Source organism: Osmia lignaria, chromosome 15 (genome assembly GCF_051020975.1).
Source record: "Osmia lignaria lignaria isolate PbOS001 chromosome 15, iyOsmLign1, whole genome shotgun sequence".
In the NCBI taxonomy this organism is placed as follows: Eukaryota; Metazoa; Arthropoda; class Insecta; order Hymenoptera; family Megachilidae; genus Osmia; species Osmia lignaria.
The window spans coordinates 1,681,887-1,706,890 of record NC_135046.1 but is presented as its reverse complement, the minus strand read 5'-3'; the positions used below and the strand labels follow the sequence as shown (position 1 = coordinate 1,706,890).

Below are 25,004 nucleotides of genomic sequence, written 5' to 3'. Positions count from 1 at the left end.
TTCATCGGAAGCGGTTTACGAGAATCAAGGGGCGTCGCTTCGACGACGCCTTTGATCCTTCTGATTCGCACGACTTTGTCCGCACAATGTCCGATGGAACTTGGATTCTTTAAAAGAATTTCATCCCCTACACCTTAACATAAAATAAGATACGATTCTTTTTTAAATTTCAAGAAAAACCAGTTTCTGTCTTGTTCCTTACGATGCTCTTACGTAGACTTTAACGTGCCATAAAGTATAAATGTCCCATTTTTGATTGAACTTTACAATTCCTAGTTTTCGAAAATTTTTAGAGTGAAAATACGACCCTCGGTTCAGAATCTTGTTCAATTCGAAAGTTAAAGAGTCGGCCGTGCGAAAAGGCGGGCTGTCGTTTGTGCGCGTGCATTTTCCTGCAATTTCCGTATTTACGATGCATAAACAATGGAAATTGATGCATAATTCAGTTACGGCTTCTTATTTTCGATCAAAGTTGCTTTCGACTGGAGAAACCGGAGGGGAACACGGTTTAGTACAACCGACCCTTTCGTTGCGATTAAATTCTTTAAAGAAAACTTTCCACGGAGAAATCAATTCGTAATAATAATATAAAATTGAAAAAAAATTTAGAGTTGCATACATATCGGATTTAAAGTAATGCATGAAGGAAATAAGGAGCAGCGATTTGGGTAGCGAAAGGGTCGAGAAAAAGTAAAATGGAAGGCAGAGCGTCGGTGTGGAGCTGCGGTTCCGAAAAAGCCCGGTGCCGTGTTGTCAGTAACCCCTTCGAAACTCAATCGCACCTCGTTCTCCTTCGAAATGTCTGAAAATCGTAACGGCGCTTGCAACAAAGGCTGCTCGCAGTCACCAACGAGCAATCGAAGGGTTACTGTCTGCGTGGCGGGTGGTGGTGGGGGTGAAAATAAGAAATATAGATACAAAGAGGAGGGAGATACCGGGAGAAAAAGAAGAAGGGAACCGACGATCGGCAGGGGTTGGAGAAAAGGGCGGTCGGGGAGCTGAAAATATGAGATCCGTTCTGGTAGGGACCACCTAGCCAGCCTCCGGTCCTTTCCGCGGCGTCTCCCTTCTCCGCGCAGATTCTCCCCTCTACAGCGACGCTCTCCTCTGAATCCAACAGCCGCGACGGGTAGTGGGGGGAGGCTGGGGCAAGGGATTGGCCGACCGGTGGGCCGGCCGGCTCCCACCACGCCGATCAGGCTCCGCCCGCTCCCCACCAGTGGCTCTGCACCTCCTCCAGACATCGCATCGGTCGTTCGGTAGCTCTTAGTTTCAGGTTAGGAGCCTGCTAGGACGGGTCTCGTACTCTCTTCCTGAGGTCAGCCGAGCCGAACGGAGCCGAAACGGAACGAAACGAAACGAGGCGAGGCGCGGCGAGGCGAGGCGAGGGAAAAAGCCGGAGCTAGTGAAGTGTGACCGCGTGCAGTGCGTGTATCCTCGGTATCTTTTTACCGCGTGAGTGTTGGTGTGATGCTAGAACCACGGGCAACCTGACGACCGTCCCGATAAAGAGGTTCGGACAGTCGAGTCGGTGTGCCGATCCGACAACAATCACTCGCCGATGACTTTGGTGAACTCAGGACATTGTGCGATTACGTGTGACGGTGGGACCAGTGTGTAGTGATAAACGGTCCAGTGTGTTCCGGGACAGTGTCCGGGACCAAGGAACAGGAAGAGACGGTTGCGACGGGCCCGCCGGCCGAGGCGTGTGCCCCGGGTGGCGTCGACGGCACCGGCAAACGAAGGGGAACGGTTTTGGGCCCGGCGGAGAAGCTCGAAGCCGTCAAAGTGGCTTCGTCACTGGGCCTCCAGGGGCCTTCAGCGCCAATCGGGGCCCAATTACTGGCTACTGGCGGTTCGGAGGATGCACCGTCCGTGTACCACGCGAATCTGCTAGCCAGCAGCAACGCGTCCGTGCTCCAGCAGCCCGTTCTAGCCAGCCTGAACACGCCGGCACTGGCCAGCATGCAGGCCTCTGCGGAGGCCAATTCGCTCGACATTCAGGCCATGCAGTCCATGGACTGGCTGTTCAAGAAGGAGCGTATATACCTGCTAGCCCAGTTCTGGCAACAGGTAAGTCAGATTACACGACAACCATGTGATTTTCTAAACTCCAAGTGTTCGCGGATGAGATTCTATCGTCACCCTGACACCCTCGTCGTCGCGTCGTATCACCGCGTGGGAAAGACCGCGGACACTTGTAGCTTCCGGAAGCTAGTGGAGCGTGGAGAACCATATAGATATGTGCACACTGTGACTCGGAAAACCATAAGTGGCCGTGAGGTGAAGTGTTGTGAAAATTCATAAAATATCCTCCGCACGATTATCGAATGGTGGTGATTTTCGATAGTTCACGTAACTTAACTAATCGAACCCCACGTTCCGTGAGTCTTTCGCTTACTAATTGCTGGTCAGATACTCTCGGCCACTTGGCCGAACCCCGAGTTTCAACGAGGGTGCGAGGGTGGCGAAGTTTCCCCGACACTTGCTGTTCCGTGGATAGTTCGCCGATTTAAGGGTCGGCTTGACCGACTTGCCACAACGTGGCCCATATACAGTGGTTGACAACCTGATCTTCTTACTGTGAAAATCGATCAACATCCGATCAATTAGATTAAGATTAGAACGTGTCGATATCGTGATTGAATAATAGTAATTCTTCTCTGTGAACGAATTGTGTTATGGGCTCTATCGAGTAGATAAATGTCCATTTCTATAAATAAGTGACGAATCATCGGTTCTTCTAGTTTTCGTGAGTGAACAACTTGTGTAGGCTTTAAATTTCAACTCTCCAAAGTGTGTTCGTCTTTGACAAGGAAAATTTTTCCAATCCCTTATCGTATTCGTCTGTTGCGAAGAAATGTAGTTATTTGTTTACCTACGCTTTCAGCGAGTCATAAGACACGGGTCTAAACTTGACAGCTCTGCGTCTTCTACTATTTCCTGACTAGGTATATTTCTCACACGAGACGTAGAAGCTTTTGCTTACCATCCAAAGAATTGTTTACGATTAACAAAACATGCTAAAGCAAGTTTGCGATATCATTTTTAAATAAAATTGCAAAATGCCAAAACTAGTGCTCCAAACTATCGAACCGTGCTGTAGCTAATTTTCACGTAAAATTAACATTTGTTATTTATAAGAGCATCTTACAAACATGCTGTAAGAAAAGCTGTTTTCGGGTCATAACGTGCGAACTTGTCCCCTGTCAGCATGGGATTATGAGTTGACCGGGTCGGGGACTATTAAATGGCGCATAGTTTGATAATTATGTCTATTGATTAGGGCGCGGGTTAATGACACCGGAACGTGACCCTAAGCGCCGGAAAACGGAAGATCCATCGGGGCGAATTTCCGGCCCGGATCCTCCCGTGCAGCGCAAAATTTTCATCGTCGAATTTGCGAAACGCGAAGACAATTATTGGCCGAAGCTTTTCCTCGCGTCCCCTTTACCAACTTAATTCACTCGGACACCCGTAATCGCGATAGACGCGTTTGGTGTAGAATGCTCGCTTACCGAGAGGATCGATGAAGCGTGTATAACCCGCTGACACGTTTCGATGGAAAGTGAAAACGCCGAATGCCAGGACAATAGAATTCGTGTGTGTGCCGTCGTGAAACGGTTGGGATATATTTTGATTTTCTAACGTGACGCCTTGACGCTCGCTAGCTTCATCGAAAAAGATCAAACGATACTTTACTGAACGTTCTAGTATCATTTAATCCATGATCGGGTCAGGCAAAATTTTGGGTAATTTAATAAATTAATTCTTTGGTGAATAATGTAGTGCTATTTGATTAATGGTCAAGGAAAATATTGAAAATTCTGTACTGAAATTCTTTAGTGAATATTCTAGTGTCATTTGATCGATGATCAAACAAAAGTTAAAGTAACACGACAGAGGAGCTCTTATTAATTATTTCAACGTGATTTATTCGACGGTCAGGCAAAATTTCAAATAATTTGGTAGAGTGATTCTTTGCTGCATGTTTTACTGTCACTTGATTGATTGTCAAACAAAATCTCGAGCACCACGACATAGAAATTCTTAAATAAGTATGTTAGTCTGATTCGGTAAAATTCCGGCTGTTTTAATAAGTCAATATTTTATTAAAGGTTGGACAAAATTCTTTGGTGAATGTTTTGGAGCGGGTTGATCCATAGTCAAGCAAAATTTCAAATAACTTGGTAGAGCAATACTTTGGTAAATGTTATTGTCTTTGACAAGTACACTGATGCGATATAATCCATGATCAGATAAAATTTCGAATATTTGTTGCCAAATACAAGCATTCTTGGTTAAATTACTAGCAAGGATATTTGGTCGGACAAATTACAAGTCGTTCAATGTAAGGTCCTTTAAGGAATGGGAACAGTGTTTTAAGGATTACTACGCAACAGTGCAATTGAGAAATTCTTTGTGAAATCGGGGTACAATGGACTTGATTCGAAGGACAGACAAAATTTCAATTCTTTGGAAGGTTATTCCCAGAATCTAGAAACTATTCTTGCAGAACACAATAAAATTCAAGATTGAATCTTGTAGAGTCAAACAGAACTTCAATTTCCTTCAATTGTCCTCACTTTAAAAAAAAAAAAAACACAGAGATCTTATTAAATATTTTATCCATAATTGTCCTTGAAGATCATATAGGAGCACACTCCTCAGGGTCAAGCAAAGGTAACTGCAGTTCATTAACTCCACCATACATGGTAATCCTTCCAATGCCACTGATCGGCTTACCTTTACATCTGTCAATTAAAAAATGCTCCAAACTCATCATTCGTCAAATAATTTGGTCAAGCAATTGTTCGATCGGCATAAACCTAGAAATCATATGTAATCACGGGATGGATCAACAACGAATCCGGAATCGACGGGTACGTTAAGAAATCCTTGGTTGACCGTCCGTCAGTCGGGCAAAAATATGCCCGTCTCAGTAAGATTGATTTACGGGGGATCCAAAAGCGAGGTCACGTCGGACGTTTGCCGATTTTCAAACAGAAAACCCGTCGGGAGCGAATGGTGATTCACGTTTGTATGGAGAGGCATGCATCGGAAAACTCGCTCGAACGACAAAATCATTAGCCAAAGAGGAAGAGTCCGCGCGCGTACGGTAGGGCAGAAAATTTCGAGAGGAGACAGTCGCGTCCGGTCGCGTTTCCACGGAGCGGCCGTGCGCGTGGAACGAGACCACGAAGCGTACTCCCAATTAGGAGCGTGTCGACCGTGAATGGACAAAAGTTTTGCCATGACTCCACTTCCCCTGCCGCCGCTTCGCATCGTGCTCCTTAGCCTGAACCCCTCCAGGAACCACGCGATTCGACAGGCAGTAGGGGGATCCCCGACACGGTTCCCGAGATTCCCGTGTGGCGGCGACACTTGCCGAGACGCGGATACAAAGCTGTTAGACGTGAGTCACGCGTGCTCGCAGCCGGCGAGATGAGCAACCCGCTCCTAGACGTTTGATGAACTTTCGGTGGAACAACATTGCAGTCTCTCATAGCGTATCATCGCTGTTAAATGCAAAATTATGGAATAGCATAGGATTTCGGGACTATAATGAGCGATGAACACATTGAGAAATAGAATTAAGTAGAATTAAACTTTTAGAAATAAATAACATATGATTGTAGCTTACTATTGGATGGGAGAAGTTAGGGGTTGCGATGGATAAATATTGGACTTTGACAGATTTCACTGGCAAAGAATGACTTTTGGCAAAAGAGTAGCGTTAAGTATAGTCAGTTCGATATGATTTACTAAATGAAGGAAGATCATAGTGCATGAATGCCACAGGTATATAGAAAACCTGTAAAGCCATACACCCCATAGAGTATTAAGTATGTTGAGACTTTGACAGTTTCCACTGACAAAGAATTATTTACAATAATATTTAGTTCTTCAAAAATAAGGTTCTCAGTGCATGCTCTATGTAGAAACTTAGGATCCCTATGAAACCATAAGTGCCATAGGACCATTGGAGTTAGAGTAGATAAGCACATTGAAATTTTGGCAAGATCTACTGATTTTTTATGACCAAGTATCGTTAGATAGTGTACACTAATTCCAAAAGTGAAATTCATCGAAGAAAGGTTTAAGGGAGCAAAGTCGGTGGGAAATGATTAGGTGCAGGAAAACGGGCCAATAGGGGGGAATCATTGCCGTATTCTACTGACACGAGAAACTGTATCGCGCGGCGTGTCGGCCTCGAAATAGAATATAGAGGGTTATTTCGGATGCGTCGTCTCGTTGGTCTAGTCCAGGGCTGGTCTAGACCTCCGAGGTTCAGCCGTTTTACGAGCTGCCGGCAGGCAACTAGAGTCGAGCGCAGGTGCAGCAAAGCCGCGTGTATGTTTGCCTTATTAAAATGACGCGACCAGTGTCGAACATCGCGAGAATCTGTTCGGTTCGAAGGAACAGGGGATGGAACTATGGTGGTCTTTAGGGTTCACGTAATACAGATGTTTTCGTCGTCCACCCCTTTGAGGATTACAGTTGACGCAATAAAACCTTTAGGTTCAGGTAAAGTTAGGCATAAAATATTAGCTGTAATTCTGAAATCAAGGGTCCACGAGCGCATACGTTAAAAATTTAGAGCAGTTGATCATTCTTCAAGGTTCATTGACCCATCCTTGGAGGAAAAAATAAGGCGAGAAGGAAAACCGATTGTCCAGCGTGTTGTCGCGATACAACGAGAGGTTATTAATTTCCTTGGTCGTTATTTCTGAAATCGGCGGTTTAACTGTCGGAGCCGGTGAGCTCTCCCGCCAAACAGTGATTCACCCACACTCTAAAAATATCGGGATACACGCATCGCGAAATGCGAGTCTCGTGCACGGTCCTTAATGAGCGTTTCCGAGAATTCTGCAGCCGTTCGCTCGGTGGAAAAAAGAAAATTTCTTCGTGAGCCAGGGAAATCTTGGGCGTGTGTTTTCACCGTGCGAATGACGGCTAATGGCATCGAACGCAGACATCAACAAACGTTTCCCTCCATCTTTCATCGCTTCGCTTAATGATTCTGATCATTGTGATGATTATTATGTAGGCTTATGTTATACCTTTTTCTCTATCAGCGACTTCTGATCATTTTCACAGGGAGAAAATGTTGGAAAATTTATTATCAAAGCTTGCGATAGAGTTTGGTGGAAAATAAAAAAGAAATCTAATCGGTTGAAAATTGTAAATTCTTTTTTATCGAAGAGAAATAACGCCGCTTGCTGATTTGTCCCATTGATTTACGGTTATTTTTCTCGAATCTCAACGCGAAAGCTGTTGTTTCGTGAAAACCTGGCAACATAATTTTGGTCGAACGTGGATTTATTTTTGTTTCTCGATTAACAAACAAAATCACTTGTTACGTATTTAGTGGTATCTTTTTTAGTTCATCCAAAATTCTTAAATGTTATCTGTTTCCAAGAATTTACCGGAAGTTAGGAATTTCTCGTGGCACCCCGTTTAATTATCACGCGTGACCCCTTAGCAGGGTGTAGGCACGAGGGTCGCCGGCTACGTGTCGCTAATTTCAAGCCAGGAATCGCAAATTGGCACGCGTGTGCGTGCAACAGATGCGCTGGCCACGCGAACGCACCACCACCATTCGGAAATATTTGCCAGGACAACCATCATCCCCCTCTGTTCGAAGGGGTAGCTTGCCAGCTATTGTACCCGATATTCGTTGGAACGAAGAATCGAAAATTGAGCATCACGGGATTGTTTTCCATTTGTTTTTCTTTTTTTTTTATCTTTTATACTCATTTTTGTCGACTGAGGACGATGTTTCTACATGTATTTCAGTGACTGAAAAATTGACATTTTTCGTGGATTCATCTGAATATCGATGCTTATACATTAAGCTGTACCATTTTTTGTTTAAAATTAGTGATTTGGAGGGAACATAAAATGTTTGCAGAATCTGGGATATTATTAACTTTGAAACACTCTATACTAAATATTTCTTTAAATAATCTAATCGTCATAATTTTCTTTCCATTTATACTTTATTTTTTCAAAAAATTATACATTTGCATATCAGGTTTCATTAATCATCCATAACCAGTAGCAATGACCTCACTTTCCTGTATTTAACACACCACCCACTCTATGTCACAATGAGCTCCTCATTTTGTCGACAATAGCATAATTTATCAGTCTCAATTCGTCATCGAAATACGCCATGATCGGCCACGAACAGGGGCTGAATTCGATAGCGAAAAGTTTCGATAAACGTCTTGGATAATTGTGTGGCGCCCTCGTCGTGCAATTCGTCGGTTTCCTCTTGATTTTTCCTTTTTTTTTTTTATAATCCTGTTCCCCGCACGGTGGACGAAGTTTATTGTCGTCGTAAATTTTTCCGCGGGCCGGTCTTCGATCGCTAACGTTCACCTCCTCCTCCCTTTGGTCGTTCCTTGCCTTCGGAGACTATTCAAAGGTCGCTTGGAACCGTTCCAAAATTCCGAATCGCATGGGACGACATCGCTGCGATTCCTGCGGCGATTCGAGCTTAAGTGAATCCGGAGTGAGCCGTAAACCCAGGCTAAATAAACTTCGATTTGAAGGAATGACGCCCCTCCGTCAGATGCGCCTTCATTTGTTGGATTTCGATTATTCCCATTCGTTCAGGTTTTATCTTTCAATCGATAAAATTGTTTTTTAATAGATATTTTTATTACAATTCTCAGACTGAATTTTTATCTTATTGATAAGATATAAGATTCATATTTTTCCAAAAATTTCTTTTTGCTCTTTTCCTTAATCATCGATGTTCAAAGTTTCGAAATGTTCTCGTCAAAAGAGGTATTTTGAATATTCTGAATAGTCGATGCATTCTAAAAAAAATCAAAAGACACAGTCGAGTCGATGAGTGACTTAAATGACCCGATGAACAGCGAACGCGTCGTTTCCTTTGTCATCGTCGATGACCAATGCCGATGACGGGTAATTGAGCCAAGCGTTGCAGGGCGTCGCGGGGGTGGCACCACGTCTGCGTTGTTGCACAGCGTCGCTTTCTACCGACGCAAGCGCGCGCTGCACGCACGAATTTATGTTCGACATGTGCGATTACTGCATCCGTGGCTACTTCGCGTGATTATCGGCGAAAGAGAGAGGGAAATATTGCAAAGACGAAAGAGAGAGAGAGAGAGAGAGAGAGAGAGAGAGAGAGAAAAGAATGACCTAGGGTGCGCAGTGAGCGCGAGCAATTACCTGGGAATCATAATTTGCACGATATTGCTATAATCAACAGATGTAAACGTGCCTTAGGTATGAGCCACTCTCTGTCCTCTTTTGGTACCTTCTTCCATCCTCCAGGATCTGTTCCTCTTTGTTTCTAGATCTTATTTTCCGCTTGTTTATTATACAGATAGAAAGATGCGTTTAACGCGTTGACTGCCACTGGGGGTCATTGGTGATCACTTCTACAAATTTAATATAATCGAATACTGGAAAGAAAGAATAATGAATGAACCTTCCCTTGATGGGGTCTTTTAAATTAGGTCGCAAATGAAATTGCTTTTTTTTTCCTTTCATCCTCCTGTTTCACCATCAGCGTTGATTATTTGCAGTCATCGATCGAAATATGCACGAGTAGGGGAACCGAACCGATTAATCCGTCATTCTGATTTATTTCTCCGTTGGCGGGCCGCGTTCGAACGCTTAGCAGAGTACGAGCGTGCGGAGAGTAGCGTTATCGCGTGACAAAGCGCGTATAGGTGAACGATAGACGGTCCGTCGCACCCGTGAATATTCATCCGACTCGCTAATTGGCGATACGATGACTATTCATGAATCAACGATTTTCAATAGCTGTTATTCGACGTACGAACGAAAGGCGGAGCAACAATGAGCCGGGAGCGGAGGAGAGAGGAGAGCCCCGAAGGAAAATGGGAGGAATAAAAAGGATTCAAAGGAACGGGCTAAATCAACGGTATAAAGAAAGAAAGGCGAATGAAAGGATCGAATGAGAGAGACGTCCAAAAATGGATCGAATGATAGAAATTGAACATTCCCATATAATTAACATTTATGGTAGAATAATGAAGAGATATATCATGATTAATCGGTTCGGTGAGAAGAAAGAAAGGAATGTTTAAGAGTATTTCGAACGGTGCAAGGGAAATAAATAGATATTCGTGGAATCAGTCGTGACCAGTCTACAATTCAATTCCCGAAACGAACGTTCGAACGGAAGAGCATTTGATAAGCAGCCGGAAGTTGGTCGCGGGCAAACGCCCAGCTTTCCTCTTGGTTCTGATAGCAACCAGCCAGCCAACATCCCTCGATTCGTTTCGAGTCCACTTGCCAGCGTACTCGGTTTCGATCTATCAATCTCGAGGGCTTCGCGATCCTTTGACCTACGAAAGCAATCTTATCGATGCGCATACGATATATCTCTCGCAAATGCATATGTATTTTGCTCCTTCTACCTCGAACAGTCAAGGGTCCACGATATTCGCTCAACCGACTTTATCCTACCTTTATAACGATTTCGAGGTTCCGCTTTTTATTGGTATTTAATTATTCGATGATGGTTAAAATGAAATTTCCTTGTCTTTGATTTATATTCCCGATAACCATCGGAGTATTTTGTAAATTGTCATCCAATTAGTATTCCCAAATTGATTAGCAATTGTAATGCTCCACTCGAGGTATTTAAAATAAGCTCAAAAATGAAAAAGGAAACGTTTTATTCTCTGTCTGTTGGATCTAAAAATCTTTGTTAAAACAGTCTTTTAATTCAAATTTAAAGGGATACATAATAGTAAATTTCTAAAAATTTTCAAAAAACAAAGGGTAAAAAGAAAAATCGATGATTGTTGAATAGATTCGATGCAACGTAGAGCAATGGAAAAGGAAATTCGCTATCGACAATCGAGACCCCGACCATCTCGTTTTACGCATGTAAATTCATCCGGAAGTGACGTGTTGCAAGTCTCGTGGCCGTATGAAAGGCGTCTAAGGCCAACTGTACCAATCGTCGTCCATTAAGTCAGCGCAACGACTCGTTTCGTTTGCCTTTCCGATTTTTTTCCACAGATTTCTTTCAGTAACCAGCCACGCGGCAGAATCACGTGCTCGAGACTTTTCTAATTATCACCTACCTACCCCTCTAAACGAGGGTGACTTTTTCTTCACGAATACGACATCTGGCGAGCAATTATAAAAAGAGAAACGCTGGGGCGTGTGTCTTTTTTGTAAAATTATGAAATCGTCAATTTTTGGCGGGAAAATGATTCAAAATCCAATACCAAAATAAGAAGAAAACCGTGTAAATAATTTCTTTATTATCCAGTTTGCTCGCACTCGATGCAAAAAGAAAGAAACAATTTATTTTTAGCTGTATCCAGCATAAAAGATCCGAAAAAAATTCTTTGCAGGTATCAAAAAGTAGGTTTTACGATGTCAAGGATTTATGAGAGTGTTAAAAAACCTGCATGTTCCCTGCAAAGTGTTTTTCTCCGTGACAATACATGTCGCTACAAAAAAAAAAGAAGAAAGGAGGTGCATAAGAATTTCACGCCAAGTAGGGTGTGTTTCGTTGACAATTAACAGGATTCGGCAAAGAATTATTTCCTTTTTGCAGCGACGCGTTACCGTTCGAATAAATTATTCGAACTTTTATTCCTGTACGATATTTTCACCGATGCCACGTTGGTATAAATGCGAACCGACGTCCGTGTAAATACGCAATCCACCGGCGCGGACAACGTCGATAAGATAATTTGATCGAAAGTCCCGGCTCAGAGAAAATTACACCGATCAACCGCGTCATTAACGAACCATTGGCTGACTTGAAGCTAAGAAAATGCATCGTTCTCTTGGAACCTTGGGAAAGTTCAATATATTTCTTTTATCGAGAAAATTGAAGGAAAATTTTCTGAATCCAGTAAGAATGTTTTTAAGTTTCCAATTTTCTAATTTACCATTCGTGATTTTTGCAATAATGGCATTAATTAATTTTCAACTTACAAAGCTCTATAAATGTATTAATAAGAAAACCATGGAAGAGCAGGACACTGTGTAGGCGAATGGTGGGGTACGAGTGCGGGTCTTGCCGCGGGTCTCGCATCGCGGTCCAGCTCGAAGTCTCTCGTTTTCCTTTCTTCTTTTTTTTTCTAAATTGTATCTATTGGCTCGAAGCGATTGAAAGTAATTGAATGAAGCGGCCGGTTATTTACGAACGTTTAAGCGGAGCCAACTATCTGTCCATTCATTCGGTCTTGTCCCTTCATTCATTCATCATTCACTCTCGCCGGTGTACGGGCGCTGCATGTATAGCAGTAGTAAAGGCCCATTCAATTGATCGGTGATTGTCTAAATTATAAGATTGCCATACAATGGCTCTCATCTCGACCTATTGGGGTCTCGTTCGACCGTTGCGTCACCACTTTAGGACCGGATCGCACTGCTGCGACCGCGTCAAAAGAGCACCTACGAATTTGACCGATCCTCCTAATGAGGAAGAACACGCTCATAAATCGATATACGTTGTTGCCCTGATGCCCATTTCAAGGTCCGACCGTCCTTCTATCGGGGACCCGTTCATGGAAACCACTGGCGTAGACTTGATGCACCGGGTTCAGTTTAGCCACCCGCTGCTAGGAAATGCTGGCAACCCAGTGGCACGTGGGAAATCTGGCCACTATAATAGTGGCGAGACTTTTATGACCTTAACGCTTTCGTAGTTGGTCATTCTTTTTACGTTTCTGATATTAAATTAACGCTTGAATTATCAACAGTAATGTTGAAAAATCTCATCGATCCTTGAAGGCACAACTCGTAGTTGAAAAAAATAGTGAAAACCGGATTGAATCGTCTGAACGAACTATTTGTTCGTGAAACTATTCCATCCGATAGTTGTTGGGGGTTGTAATTGACTTAAGATCAAAAAGAAAAACAACTGAACAGTCCTGAACGGAGAAGGTGGTCACGTGCGCGCGCGCCTATCTACGTTCGCGCTAATCCCCGGAAACAGGCTTAATTACAGTCGCGTCCGAAACAGGATAATGGCCGAAGCGCGAATATGGCTGTCCCGTGTCTGGCTAACTAGCGCCGGCCTGGCAAATCGGTTTATCGTTTCGCCGAAAAGTTCCTTCAATTCTAACCGAGAGTCTGTCTGCGACGAACTTCCGCGCATTAGGCACTTACGCATTACACCTGCACCACCGTTGTCGCGGAAACTTGCGAAACGTTAATTAGCATTCGCGACACCGACTCGGAAATGCATTGCGTGTAATTCGATTTGAGGTTAGCAGCGTTGTTTTGGAAATGCAACTGGCTGGACAGAATTTCATTTGGGACTTTTTTTTTAAATACAGAAATATATGTCGGGATATTTTGAGAGTTTCTTGAAATTTTGAACTGTTTGTCTTGGGAAATACGAATTCCCTATAAATCAAGGATTAAGTGTATGTACATAATTTTTCAATTGAACGTTGATTACCTAATGATTGTATGGTAATCGCGAAGAAAACAGTAATTATCGACATCTGTGAGTTGATGATCGACGACACTGTTTCCAGAAAATCGAATTTCTCAGAATTTGGAAGGACATAATCGCGATATAATGAAAAAAATTGATCGGAAACACCATGCAATCGCGTCACGGTAGAGCGAGTTTCTTCTTTTCTAGACAATAGCAGCTGCGGCACGTGATTCACGAACGTACGCGTTCATGGAAATTTATTGTGGCGTCGTGGGCATCGCTCGCAGAATTTACTGCAATCGGTAACAGTTAGCAGCGCGCAAAAGTCCCTGGGATATCAAACTTTCGTAATCGGTATAGCCATGCGTCACAATTGTTACTTCATTTGGAACATCGTGCACCGGTTACCCGCGTTCATTTGTCCAGATATATGTATACTTTTTGGTTAAACTCTTCGAAAGCTTTAATTGTTTCCCATCGATACACACAAATTTTAATTATCTTCACTTCCATCTAAAGATATTTTTAAACGCGTTCAATCGTTACATCAAACGTCAAAGCTTAGAACAACTAAGGAGGGTAATATGGCCGCCAACGTGTTATCACCAAACAGATACAATGGCGTCTGATCGAAAGTTTGAAGTACTTACTTATGGGAACTCCCGAAAAAGGAAAAAAGAGAAAAGTGTCTGTAGGTTGGCGTGCACGTGCAACAGCACGCACCGGACGGAATTCTTCCGAGTGTACGTAAACGGTCGTAAAGCAAAACGATCCTCGGCGTAACTCGGGTTTCTACGGTGTACGCGGTGAACTTATCTGTGCATCGGTCTTTGAATGTGCGCTAAGTACAGTGTCGGTAATATTCACTGTAACACACGTGAATTCATGTACGTAACGTAGGTGTATGTGTTGTATATAACGCCGGAGCGTTGGTTCGTCTGTGCGCCACTAGAGGCGAGTACTAAACGGATACACTTGCGTACGGGCCTTTAAGTAGGCTCTCCCGTTCCGTGTGTGCGTGACTGCACCGCGGTAGATTCTCTGCGGAAGCGTTGCATTGAGACCAATCGAATAGAAACTAATTTAATACAAACGAATACACCAGCACTACCGTTTCCAAACTGATAACTTAAAGAGCTTTTCCCATGTTTCAAACCAAAAAATATCAAATTTTTTTCAAATATTAAACTACCGAAGATTTTTATTATTCATATTTTCATATGGGAATGTCCACTGAATTAACAGGATAGGTTCAAATCTAGGAATTTTTACGTTGCTATAGCAGACTCCTCTAGGGATCTCTAGATTCCTCTTGACGTATTTACCATAGATAAAGATAAGGTAATAATGTCATAAAAGGTCGACTATACATATTTTATTACAAAGTTACAAATAAATGTTAGCAGTAATTACAGGATCTCAATCTCAATCTCAATCTCTACATATGCGGAACTATAAAATGGAAGAGTCATGTTACAGAAGTAGTTTAACATGAAAAACTAGTGCAAAGAATTAATAACTCAATTAAGGAGGAAAAAATTCCCAGGAAGTATGTGATGTTGTAAATTTCATATAAATATGAACAGACTACAAAATTGAATTATGTAAAAGAAAATTTTACAGCTCTTTTTTGCGACATGAGAAAGATGTACGTACTTAATTAAAACTTCCGATGATCATCATTTGCTGCCTTTGTTTAAATATCGCCGCAAACAAAGACAAAGCTTCTGCAATTTTGTTTAACATGCCCTATATGCATGTCATTGTCACAGAAAACTGTGCTTCGTTTCGACAGAAAAGTGTGATAAATTTCTTTCAAATCACGAAATCAAAGCGGTTCGAAGTGAAGGCACGGCCTCGCTACAATGGATCCCACGTCGAGCCGGTAAATCATACCGCTCGCGAAGATCCGCGAACTTTTGCGCCATCGCGAATTGCGAAACGCTTTCAATTAGTGCGCTTTCTAATTGTAACTCATCGCAATTAGAATCGACGAAATTACGTGCGCGCGTTGCACGGTTGAGCTGGTCGCATTATGCGCCGACGCCAGACGTCTTGGTGAGCCGACGCGTATCTCAACTAACCACGTTGACTCCTTCGTCGTTTGTACGTGTGTTGCGGGCAGATGCGTGTGACCTAACACATGCATACGCGAATCGGTATACGGGTTATTAAGCAACGTCATTCGCACGTTCCCCCTCTTCAAGGTGCTTTCGTTTCTTTTTCGTCCTATTCCTTCTTGTTTCGCGTCTCCTTCTTCTTCCTGTTCGTCTTACGCCTTGCGCCCGGCTCAGAAGTGGTTCCGGGCCGATGCAAATGCGCTCGTAAAGAGCGATGATGATAACGTTGGGAACGAAAGAAGCGCGAGGCGTGTAGAGAAATTAGCGGGACCCACAGATGGACAGAGTGATAACTCTTGAAATCCATGCCAGTTTGATCTACCTTTCCCAGCTCTTTGTCTTTCAACGGTCTAAATCACTAGCCTTTCGTTCAGATACGTATAAATCTTTCAGTTTATAGGTTATGTGCGCTGCATACCTATCCGTGTGATAGATAATCTCAAGGAGTGGTTTCCTTGAAAAGTATAAAAGATATAAAAGATATTTTTGAAGTTCTTTTTGCAATTATAAGCATTAATCGTGAGATCTAAAGAAAGAGACAAAATGGCGTACAGCATACATCAAGTGCAGGAATTTGCCATTCTAACTAATGTATCACCATTTGTTACTTTGTTTAGTTCTTAATATTCTGAATTATGGACAAACCTTCATACTTTTCAAGAAAATTATCATTTTTGGTTCTCCAGAACCTTATCCTTAATACTTCGACTATTCTAAAGCGATTTACCTCCATCATTGTTACAGTTCTTTGAAATCGCCTGGTAACAGTTTCGTATTATCGTTCAAACTTACCTTTCATCAATAGCGGTACTTTTTTTCCCACTTTGTCCATGGCTAGGTCCGGCACAATCGTACCAATTGCTACTGTTGCGAAGGTTGGTAGTGAATAGCAGCACATTGAGTTATGGTTTAAATGAATCGAAAGTATCAGAGCTGGACTAACCTATTGAAAAGAGATCGAAGTTGAGCGATGTTATGAACATATAAGAGTATCAATGAAACTAACCTAATCCAACCTAACCTCTATCATCTTTCTCTTGACGTCGCCTCTACTAGTAGTTCACACTCCACCTAGAGTGTGGTTCAATGTTGCAACTACAAAGCATCGTGTAGTCCAAGAAAAGGAAGATGGAAAAAGAGAGAGTAGCCGCAGGGAAGGCAACGATATGCATACGCGATACGCTGGCCCGATATTTATACGGCCTTGCACCGTTCGTTTCGAACGTGGACAATGAGCCACAAACCGTCTCATGGGGTCGCAACGACCGGTCCGTCCTGATAAGGGATATAAGTAACACCTGAACCGTGCTTCCGGTTGCGAGCGGCGAACTTTGTTACATTCTACGTGGAAATACTAAATTGTCCTCTATATAAAAGTGTATCCACAAGGTGTACGCCATGTTCCAAAAGATATCTTGCGCGCGTAACAATAAAATCCCTAGGCATTATCGTTTTATCCCTTATGTAGGCAACCTGCGTGTCTGGTTGCCCTCGTAAAGAATAGGCTTTGAAAATATTCTTGAACTTTTACTGTTACCACCTACGGTAGAGGAGATTTAATTGCTCTGACATCTCGCAAAGTCATCAGATGAGCCACGCTTCGATCACACCACAGGAGCGGTTTCTTCGTCCCGGGGCTATTGTTCTAGCTCGAAAAGAGACGTTCGTGACACGCGTATGCGTACTCGTGCGCGATACCAAGGCATTACTGTAACAACGTATCCGCTACTGCATCGCATTATACCGAGTTACCGCTATTTTCGCGCGGCCACGGTTTTCTGCACTTTCGGCGCGGCCAGCGGCGCCGCGAAAACGTCGCGAAAACAAGCCGCATCCGGCTGTCTTAACGGGATCCCACACCGAGGAGAGCGGCTGTCTGTTTTGTTCGGTGAAACAAGAGTTCACCTATTCGCTAACTAGCTTTTTATTTCTCTTCGTTTCCGAGCAATCTTTGCGAGCTTCGCACCTCGGTCACGGGTCATTCCGATCCATGAAAAATGAATGAAAATTGTAATCCTCTATAAATATCACGGAAACAGGATTATTTATTAACGTCTGCGACCAAAATGACTCGGAACAGTGGAAAAACTTTGAATGATTGATTTTACTAGCGCATCAGCCCCTAAACGTTTCGAATTCGAAACGGATTTAGATAGCATGGCTAGCTTTAACGACGAACAGCGGTGACTTTCGCTTCCGGGAGACAGCGTCGATCTGTGCTCGTGGCACGTTGTTTTTCAGTTTCCGAAACGCATAAAACGAACGAAGTGGCTGCGATCCGAGGGGAAAGACAAGTGCCGCGAGGAGAAAAAAGGGCCAGTGACGCGCGTCGAGCCCCGAAGAAAACGCGTCGCTCGAAATAACACGCGGCCGAGTACAACACGTGTGCCCGTATATTTTGAATACGGATACAATGTCGTCGGGGCCTGGGTTAGAAGTGGTGGATATTACTCGGCCAATGTGAATCAGACCGCTTGCTTCCGGTTGTAAACGACCGGCCTGGGGAGGATTAACTAGACTCACCTTGGATGCGTAGAGCGAACACTCGCTCTAATTACCTATCACCTGGACTCATTGTTAGCGTTACCGTTTGAATCCGAGCTGAGCCGAAGCGGAGCTGAGCGGAGCTCCGCGACCAGCTTGTGTCCAATTGATTTGGGTTAACGTTATTTGACTTGGAGCTAACCTGCTTAACGATCTGGTAACCTGGCTAACAGATTCGAGAACCGAGAACCTCCTCGGCTCTGACCTTTGGCACAATCCTTCCACAGAGAGAATATTATTCTATATAACCTTCCTTCCAATGAAATCAAGGTGATAAATAAAAATTACAAAGGTCTTCTTCGAACAAGTAATAACCTACAGATCGACGAGTAACATGGACCCCAGTAACCGACACAAGAAGTCGCAGTTTTTAACGGGCACCCAAGGGTCGCAAAATTATACCCTCTCCACCTGGCACTCGGTGAAATGATGACTTAACTGCTTTTTATGCCACCATGAGATTCTGAAATCCATCCAATCACAGGCTGCTACGCCTGACGAGTCGCGTCGTCCAGGAAGAGGTTGCCCCTTTTCCCGCGCGAAAGAATGGGTCGCAAGGGAGGGGGAAACAAGGGGTGGCCCCTTGGAAGCGGACCTAATTCGAACGACACCCGATATGCAGATCGGCAGGACGAGATCTATGTAAATCGAGCGTCAGACAGAAGAAGAGCGGCGTTGGGGAAAAAAAGAATTGGCCCAGAAACTGGTTTAGGCTGAATGGCTCCCGCGTACGATAATATATATCGGCCCGTTCGCTTTTTACGTTTTGTGTTTTACGGGCGCAGCCTTTGTGGCACGGTTTGCGAGCACATGCCGCGGTGAAAACCACCCGTGTGAAACCCCTGGAGGAATGCGACCCGCGACAAATCAATTCGAGGCTACGCAGGCTTCCATCGGCCCGCTAGAGTTCTACTCTAATTTCCGATCGCTGATTCTTTAAATGGACGTGTGTCCATTTGCAAAATGATACACTCTGACACGTTTGTGAACCAGAGACTTAAAGGACTAATATTTCCTATGGAGGAAGCAACATCAGACCTTCGATGTTCCTCCCTTTAGGGTCTATGATTCATGTATATCGAGGCGATTTCTTCGGAAAACGCGAAAAGTAATGGTGGCTCACTTGCCGGTCGACTTAACCACGCATCCGGTCATAAAAAAAAGAAACACGTACACGCGTGGGGGCGCCACTGCTCCGGAGCTACTCGAAACTTCGTCCATGGAGAGACTAACTCGTTGTAAATCCAATTAGCGCCCGTGGCTTTGAAGTGGCTTTCCACACTTGAGCTCCTCCGTGTCAAGGGCTCCGCGGAAGTATTTCCTTCTTTTTTTTTCACTTTGAATAATTTCCCTTTCGGTTCGACTCCTCGGCGACTTTCTTCGCCGCATCTTTGCTGCCCCTCGGTTGTTTCTTTCTTAGCAGGGGAGTGATTAACAGAATAGCTGGGGAAAAGGGCTAATTTGAGGGACGAATTGGAACGGAATGATATTACGCCCACGAACACATCTTGACGAGCCGGACCAGCGATTTTTATTTCTCACTGAAAGTTCTAAGTAGTTTATAGCCCTGTGTGAAAGAGGAACTTCTGTGAGAGACTGACGCTGACAGGACACCAAGGAAGAAAATAACGATAAAAGTCCGAAAAGTTGCTGTACTAATTGATTGGAAGGTGTCAAGAAACGATAGCATCCTTGTCCTTTCCGATATCAGTCCAGTCGAACCAAGGCAATGTTTTCAAGAAGCGGTTGTAAACTGCCACGTTTCATCGCGCTCGTAAACCACCTTCCGCCGTGCTAGCGACGCGTGACATCCACACGCAGCGTCGTTTACGATCCGCGTGGTTAATCCGCGACCAGTGCTGTCTGTAATAGTAGCCAGGTGACAGTGTCTCAAGGCGAAGCGTTATTGTTCTTTGACAGTCCCTGAGAGGCCAAAAAGTCGAAGGAACGCAGAGATTATTCAGCGTTTGAGGAGATACACGCGATCGTGGCCCGGCAATGGCGGAGGTGCAGTCAGGCATAGATCCTCTCTGACCTCCGTGGCATAATCACGCGTCAGAATGCATCAGGCAGCCGCCCCCTCCGGCCGCTTGCAGGCCACGTCCGTTCGCAGATGGTGTTTTAAACGCAGCCATGAACTTGAAGACGTTGCCTCGTTCTTCCCCCTTCCACTTCTCCTCCTTCTTGCTGGCCGATTTGTCTGTCGCGTTTAGAGACGTGGGAATCGCATTCCTTTTTTCCTTCTGGTTTTTTCCCCTGAAGGCAATTGCGTAACACACGGTGCTGGATATTCGTAATGATAAGGCATTCTACATTCGCGGCGACGAGAGACTGATTCAGTTCTCTCGCTTTTCGATGGAGCGGGATATAGTGGTTAGGTTCGCGGTCGCAGCCGGAACTGACTGATGGTTCGCCCAACTGCCACCAGGGGGGCGCGAGTGAAACTAACGAAATGACCAGCATGTTGATATACGTCTTGCTATTATTTAAATTGATCCTTGTTACTGTTTTTAAATTCGTAGGAATGTTTAAGCAAGTATTGATTCTCTATATTTATCTAACATAACAATTTCTTATAACAAATAGTTTTTAAACTATTTTGCATTCCCTTTTAAAATAATACAAATTATGTGGAATTTTCTAAACGAAATAGACTATTTCGAAATAGATTATTTCCATGAATAAATCCAACCCTACGGATTGTACAATATCACATTCTGATCAAAATCCAATCCGGTTCGCGACAGAATGACACTTTGCTTGTCTCCAAACGATCGCTTTCAGATTTTTGTTCGTTAAACGTGTGGTTGGTCGTGTATGTACGCAACGTGTCTCGTATCACGCGTGGAAACCACGTGGCGTAGTTGACCCCTTTCGTCCACCCTGCGAATGGGGAAGCAAAAAAAAAAAAGAGAGGAATCGAACTCACCCCCCGTACACACTCGGGTCCGAGTGTGTTTGCACGAGGCAAACCGTGGGCGGAATCCCATCAACCGGATGTGCGCCGGATTAACGCGACTATCACGCGTTCGGCTTCTCGATTTATTGATAGCCGGCTACATACCACTTGGTCGCCTTTAATCGGCCGTTTGATTGTTTCTCGGTTTCGCTGCTTGTTTCATTTTACCTTTGATTCTCCCTCTTCTGGCTTATCATTTTTTTTTCTTACATTATTTTGTTGCTCTTCCGTTTAAAGAAACAACAAAAGGAGATTAATTTTTTCTATTGTTTCTAAAACAGATTAGGATATTTTTGTACTTTTTTTGAGCTGATCGGAAGGTAGATATTTTATACAATTTTTATTCTATCTCAAATATTTTTTGTATATTATGCTTTTTTCAATATGTTGTAGCAACTTTGTATGCATTGTATGAAAATGGTTTTCATTTTTATATTCGCTAAGTATAGTCATTGAAAACGATATTCTTCGAGGTAGACTCGTTTCACTTTTAAAGAGACGAAGCAGGTTGAAGAGGAAGAGAATAGAAGTGCGTGAAAAGCCGCTATTTAACGCGGAAATCCGTCGTGACGGGGAGGAAGCTGATTGTCAGCAGCCGCAAAAAAATTCGCAACAATGTAGACACGGCATTGCTTGTGACAGGGTGGCTAGGGGTAGAGGCATGTGTAATATGTGCCGTAGACAATCGGCTGAGCGATCGATTAATCGCCGACGAGGCAGAATACCGATAGACAACGTAGAAATCTGCCGTTCTTATCGTTCGAACAATAAAAAAAAGGCATGGCATTATTGTGTAGTACGAGTACGAGCATAGATACCGTGACAGAATCCCTGCGGTTACGTAAAGCTGCTGCCACGGCCAGATGACACCGTGGTAAGAACGCGAAATTACGTGTTTCCTAGCCGATCGTCGGCTTAATATATACGTGTCCGATTAGACAAACAATGGAACCATCGATCATGGTCATTCATCGATCGTTGGTCGATCGATTATACTACTGGCATCGATGTTCTCAAAATATCGTCTGGTGATGCCTATAAGACAAGGAATTTGCAAAGATCCGAAATTATCGGGTGATTAAATTTTTATCAGTCCGGGACTGTTCTATATTGGACCACGATATATATTTGAACCATTAAGTTAATCGAACGTCGTCAGCGTATTTGTCGCCAGCCAGATGATAGCTAATTAAATCAATAAGCTTATTATTAAATCTCAATCGTTATCAATTTGGTGCCTATCAAACGGCAATTGTCTAACCTCCTAATCAAGTTTCTGACGTAGTAAATAGCAATTTAATTTAATTTATCGATTATTTACTCTCCATTCCATCGTTAACTATTTACATATAATCAAAAGTATTTAGAGAATGAAAATTATCTTTGTGTTTCTAAATTTAAGTACCATTTCAAACATTAATTGAATTCCTTTGCTTAAAAAGGAACTTGATGTTAATAATAAATGATTATCGACCGAATTAGTCGGTTGATCCATCATGAATAGTTGATCCGGTGGAAAAGTGTTAGCAGCCCCCATTTCCCCGAAGTCAGCACGAAATCCCCGCAGTCTAGTCTCTCTCGCGATTTCAGTCTCATCGGTTCCGTGCCCTGCGTGATGCCCCCCACCATCCTTGCTTGCCCCCCCCCCAACGGCGGTGCTTGGAAGCCGCAGGCAGCAGCCGACTCCGCGGTCAATACTTTCACGGCTGGATATAAAACGGTCGCGATAAACGTATCGAGATAAAGCGGCGCGCTATCATTGGCCAAGCCCCTCCGTTCCCCGTTCCCTTCCGGCCCACCACGTTCAAGAATCCCGTATTTGTCCGGCGTGGATCGCGAGTTGCCAGAGAAAGAGCTATACCTTCGTTGGCAAACTGGGAACACAGAGAAAAGGAGAGGAAGAGAGGGAATCGTGTTACCCTCCCTCCCTCCCGCCCACCCTTTCCATCCTCTCCTTCTCCTCCTCCTCCTCCTCCTCCTTCCTTTGATCGTCTTGGACTCGATCCGAGTTCGATGTCTCAGCGTTTGGGGCGGGGGCGGAGAGGAATGAGAAAATCGAGCGAAAAAGGTGAGAGAAAGATGGAGCGAGGATCGTCGGCACCGCCCCCTTTTTTAACCACGCCTACCCTCGATATAATATTATATCTGCCGTGATATACCCCCTCCCTCTCTTGCGGAGACCTGTCCCGCGGGTTTTCTCGACGTGCAACGAGAGATACACTGGTGGACAAAATTATAAGACACCCCATTCGATACATGGTAACTTGTACAGGGTGTTTTTGAAATTTGCACATAACCGAAAATGTAGCAGCAGTTCTTCTTGTGGAAATTGAAAATATATAAAATTTGTATAAAATCATTAGCAGTTCATTAACCCTCGGGAGAGAAATAAAATCAGTAATTGAAAGCATTAGAAATTTAATTCAATTTCGAGAGAAAGCATCTGTACCTTATTTAAAGAAACTCAGAAATAGACGAAGAAAAGGAAACATAAAGTGTGCTGTACATGGGTCCAATTTTCGGTTTCGAAAAATTCGATTCTCATATCTTTCGAGACGTATTGACTGCACGTGTTGCTTGTTCCGATCGTGGCTGGTTCCCCAACTTTTTTCTCCCCAACCGGGAATCTAAAAATATTTTTATGAAGCTCCTGCTGGGACACCATACACATCACCATGGTTTTTATTCCAATAAAAGCCAATAAATAATTGTTTACTAACAACGGGTGTTTCTTGTAGAAGAAGTTTATTAGCACAAATGAAATTACAAGCCAAGTAATAATAATTTACAGTATAAATTATTAGCTTGGAAAGATTGCTTGGAATTTTATCAATATGATATTTCAAATCTATTTATAAAAGGATAACACTAATAATTTATCTTCTAACCTCTAGCTACCATAGTTTATTATTAGACTGGTACTTAAGGAATAATCATCTCAATAACAATTAAATCTAATCTATAGTTATTCTAAATAGAACGAAAACAGCTATGTTTAACGCAGCTACCATGTGGAGACTCGCAGCCATTTTGTCGCTCAGCCTTTTTCTCCGTTCGCACACTTTTCATCATCAAAAAAACATACAACCAAAATCTATGTTAAATTTATTATTAAGAGTGAACAATACGATAGTCCATTAGCTACAGAAACATATAGTGTTAAACGTAATCAAAATTCGTTAGTGATAACGCACCTTTGACCCAGGATCCAGCAACAAGTGATCCCGCGAATGGAACACAACGGAAATCCGTTCTCGTCGGTGTGCCGACACAAAGACACGGTGTGCCGTGTTGTAATGGATAGCTTCGATATCCCCATAAAACAGTCTCACCTTCCCATCCTTTCATTACGCTCAATTCCACTCGCCGCCCTTAACAGTGGCTTCTTAATTCCCTCCCAATCACGTAATAGTTATTGAAGGCCTTTTAATACCGCCACCGAGTTATTAACTCATATAGGCATAGAATCAACACTATTCGTATAAGATTATAAAAAAAAATCAAATGCAAGATAATGAAGAAAATTTGAAGTTAAAATTTCAGTTGCCATTCCAACAAGGTAACGACCCTACCTCTCCCTAGATAGTAACTCTATCAAAATTCAATCTGTATCGAACCCATCCTCGAAATATAAAGGGAAGAAACAAAAGGGTGGATAGAGTGTTGGGTTTCATGAAAAAAAGAAGTTACCTTCCAAGCCATCTGTCGGCGATTGTTTACGATTTTCACGGGTAATTGGACGCGAATGGTTCGCAGTTCGTAGATCGATCGCAAGGACGATGATCGTGAAGACAGGAATGGATCTCTTTTGTGTGGATGCGGCACAAGTGCCGAGTCACGCCTTGACAAACAGGGATGTCAAACAGATGTTTCGAGTCTTTGAGCTGCTGTGAGAGCTTCTACCGGACGTTCTTCTCGTAAACTTCTCCGCTTCGTCTTTCACTCGTTTCACCCT

At 43.4% G+C, this 25,004-nt stretch overlaps 1 protein-coding gene across 6 annotated transcripts in view; it reads left to right on the top strand.

Annotated features, from left to right (window-relative positions):
• The window catches only part of cut (homeobox protein, cut), a 96,355-nt gene that overhangs the window by 3,615 nt on the left and 67,736 nt on the right, over positions 1-25,004 (top strand). For all 6 annotated transcript variants that reach the window (XM_034315658.2, XM_034315656.2, XM_034315657.2 and 3 more), the window contains exon 2: positions 1,264-2,073. In XM_034315658.2, coding sequence (XP_034171549.2) covers positions 1,966-2,073 — 108 coding nt within the window. In that variant the 5' untranslated portion in view covers positions 1,264-1,965. The remainder of the gene's footprint in view (positions 1-1,263; positions 2,074-25,004) is intronic.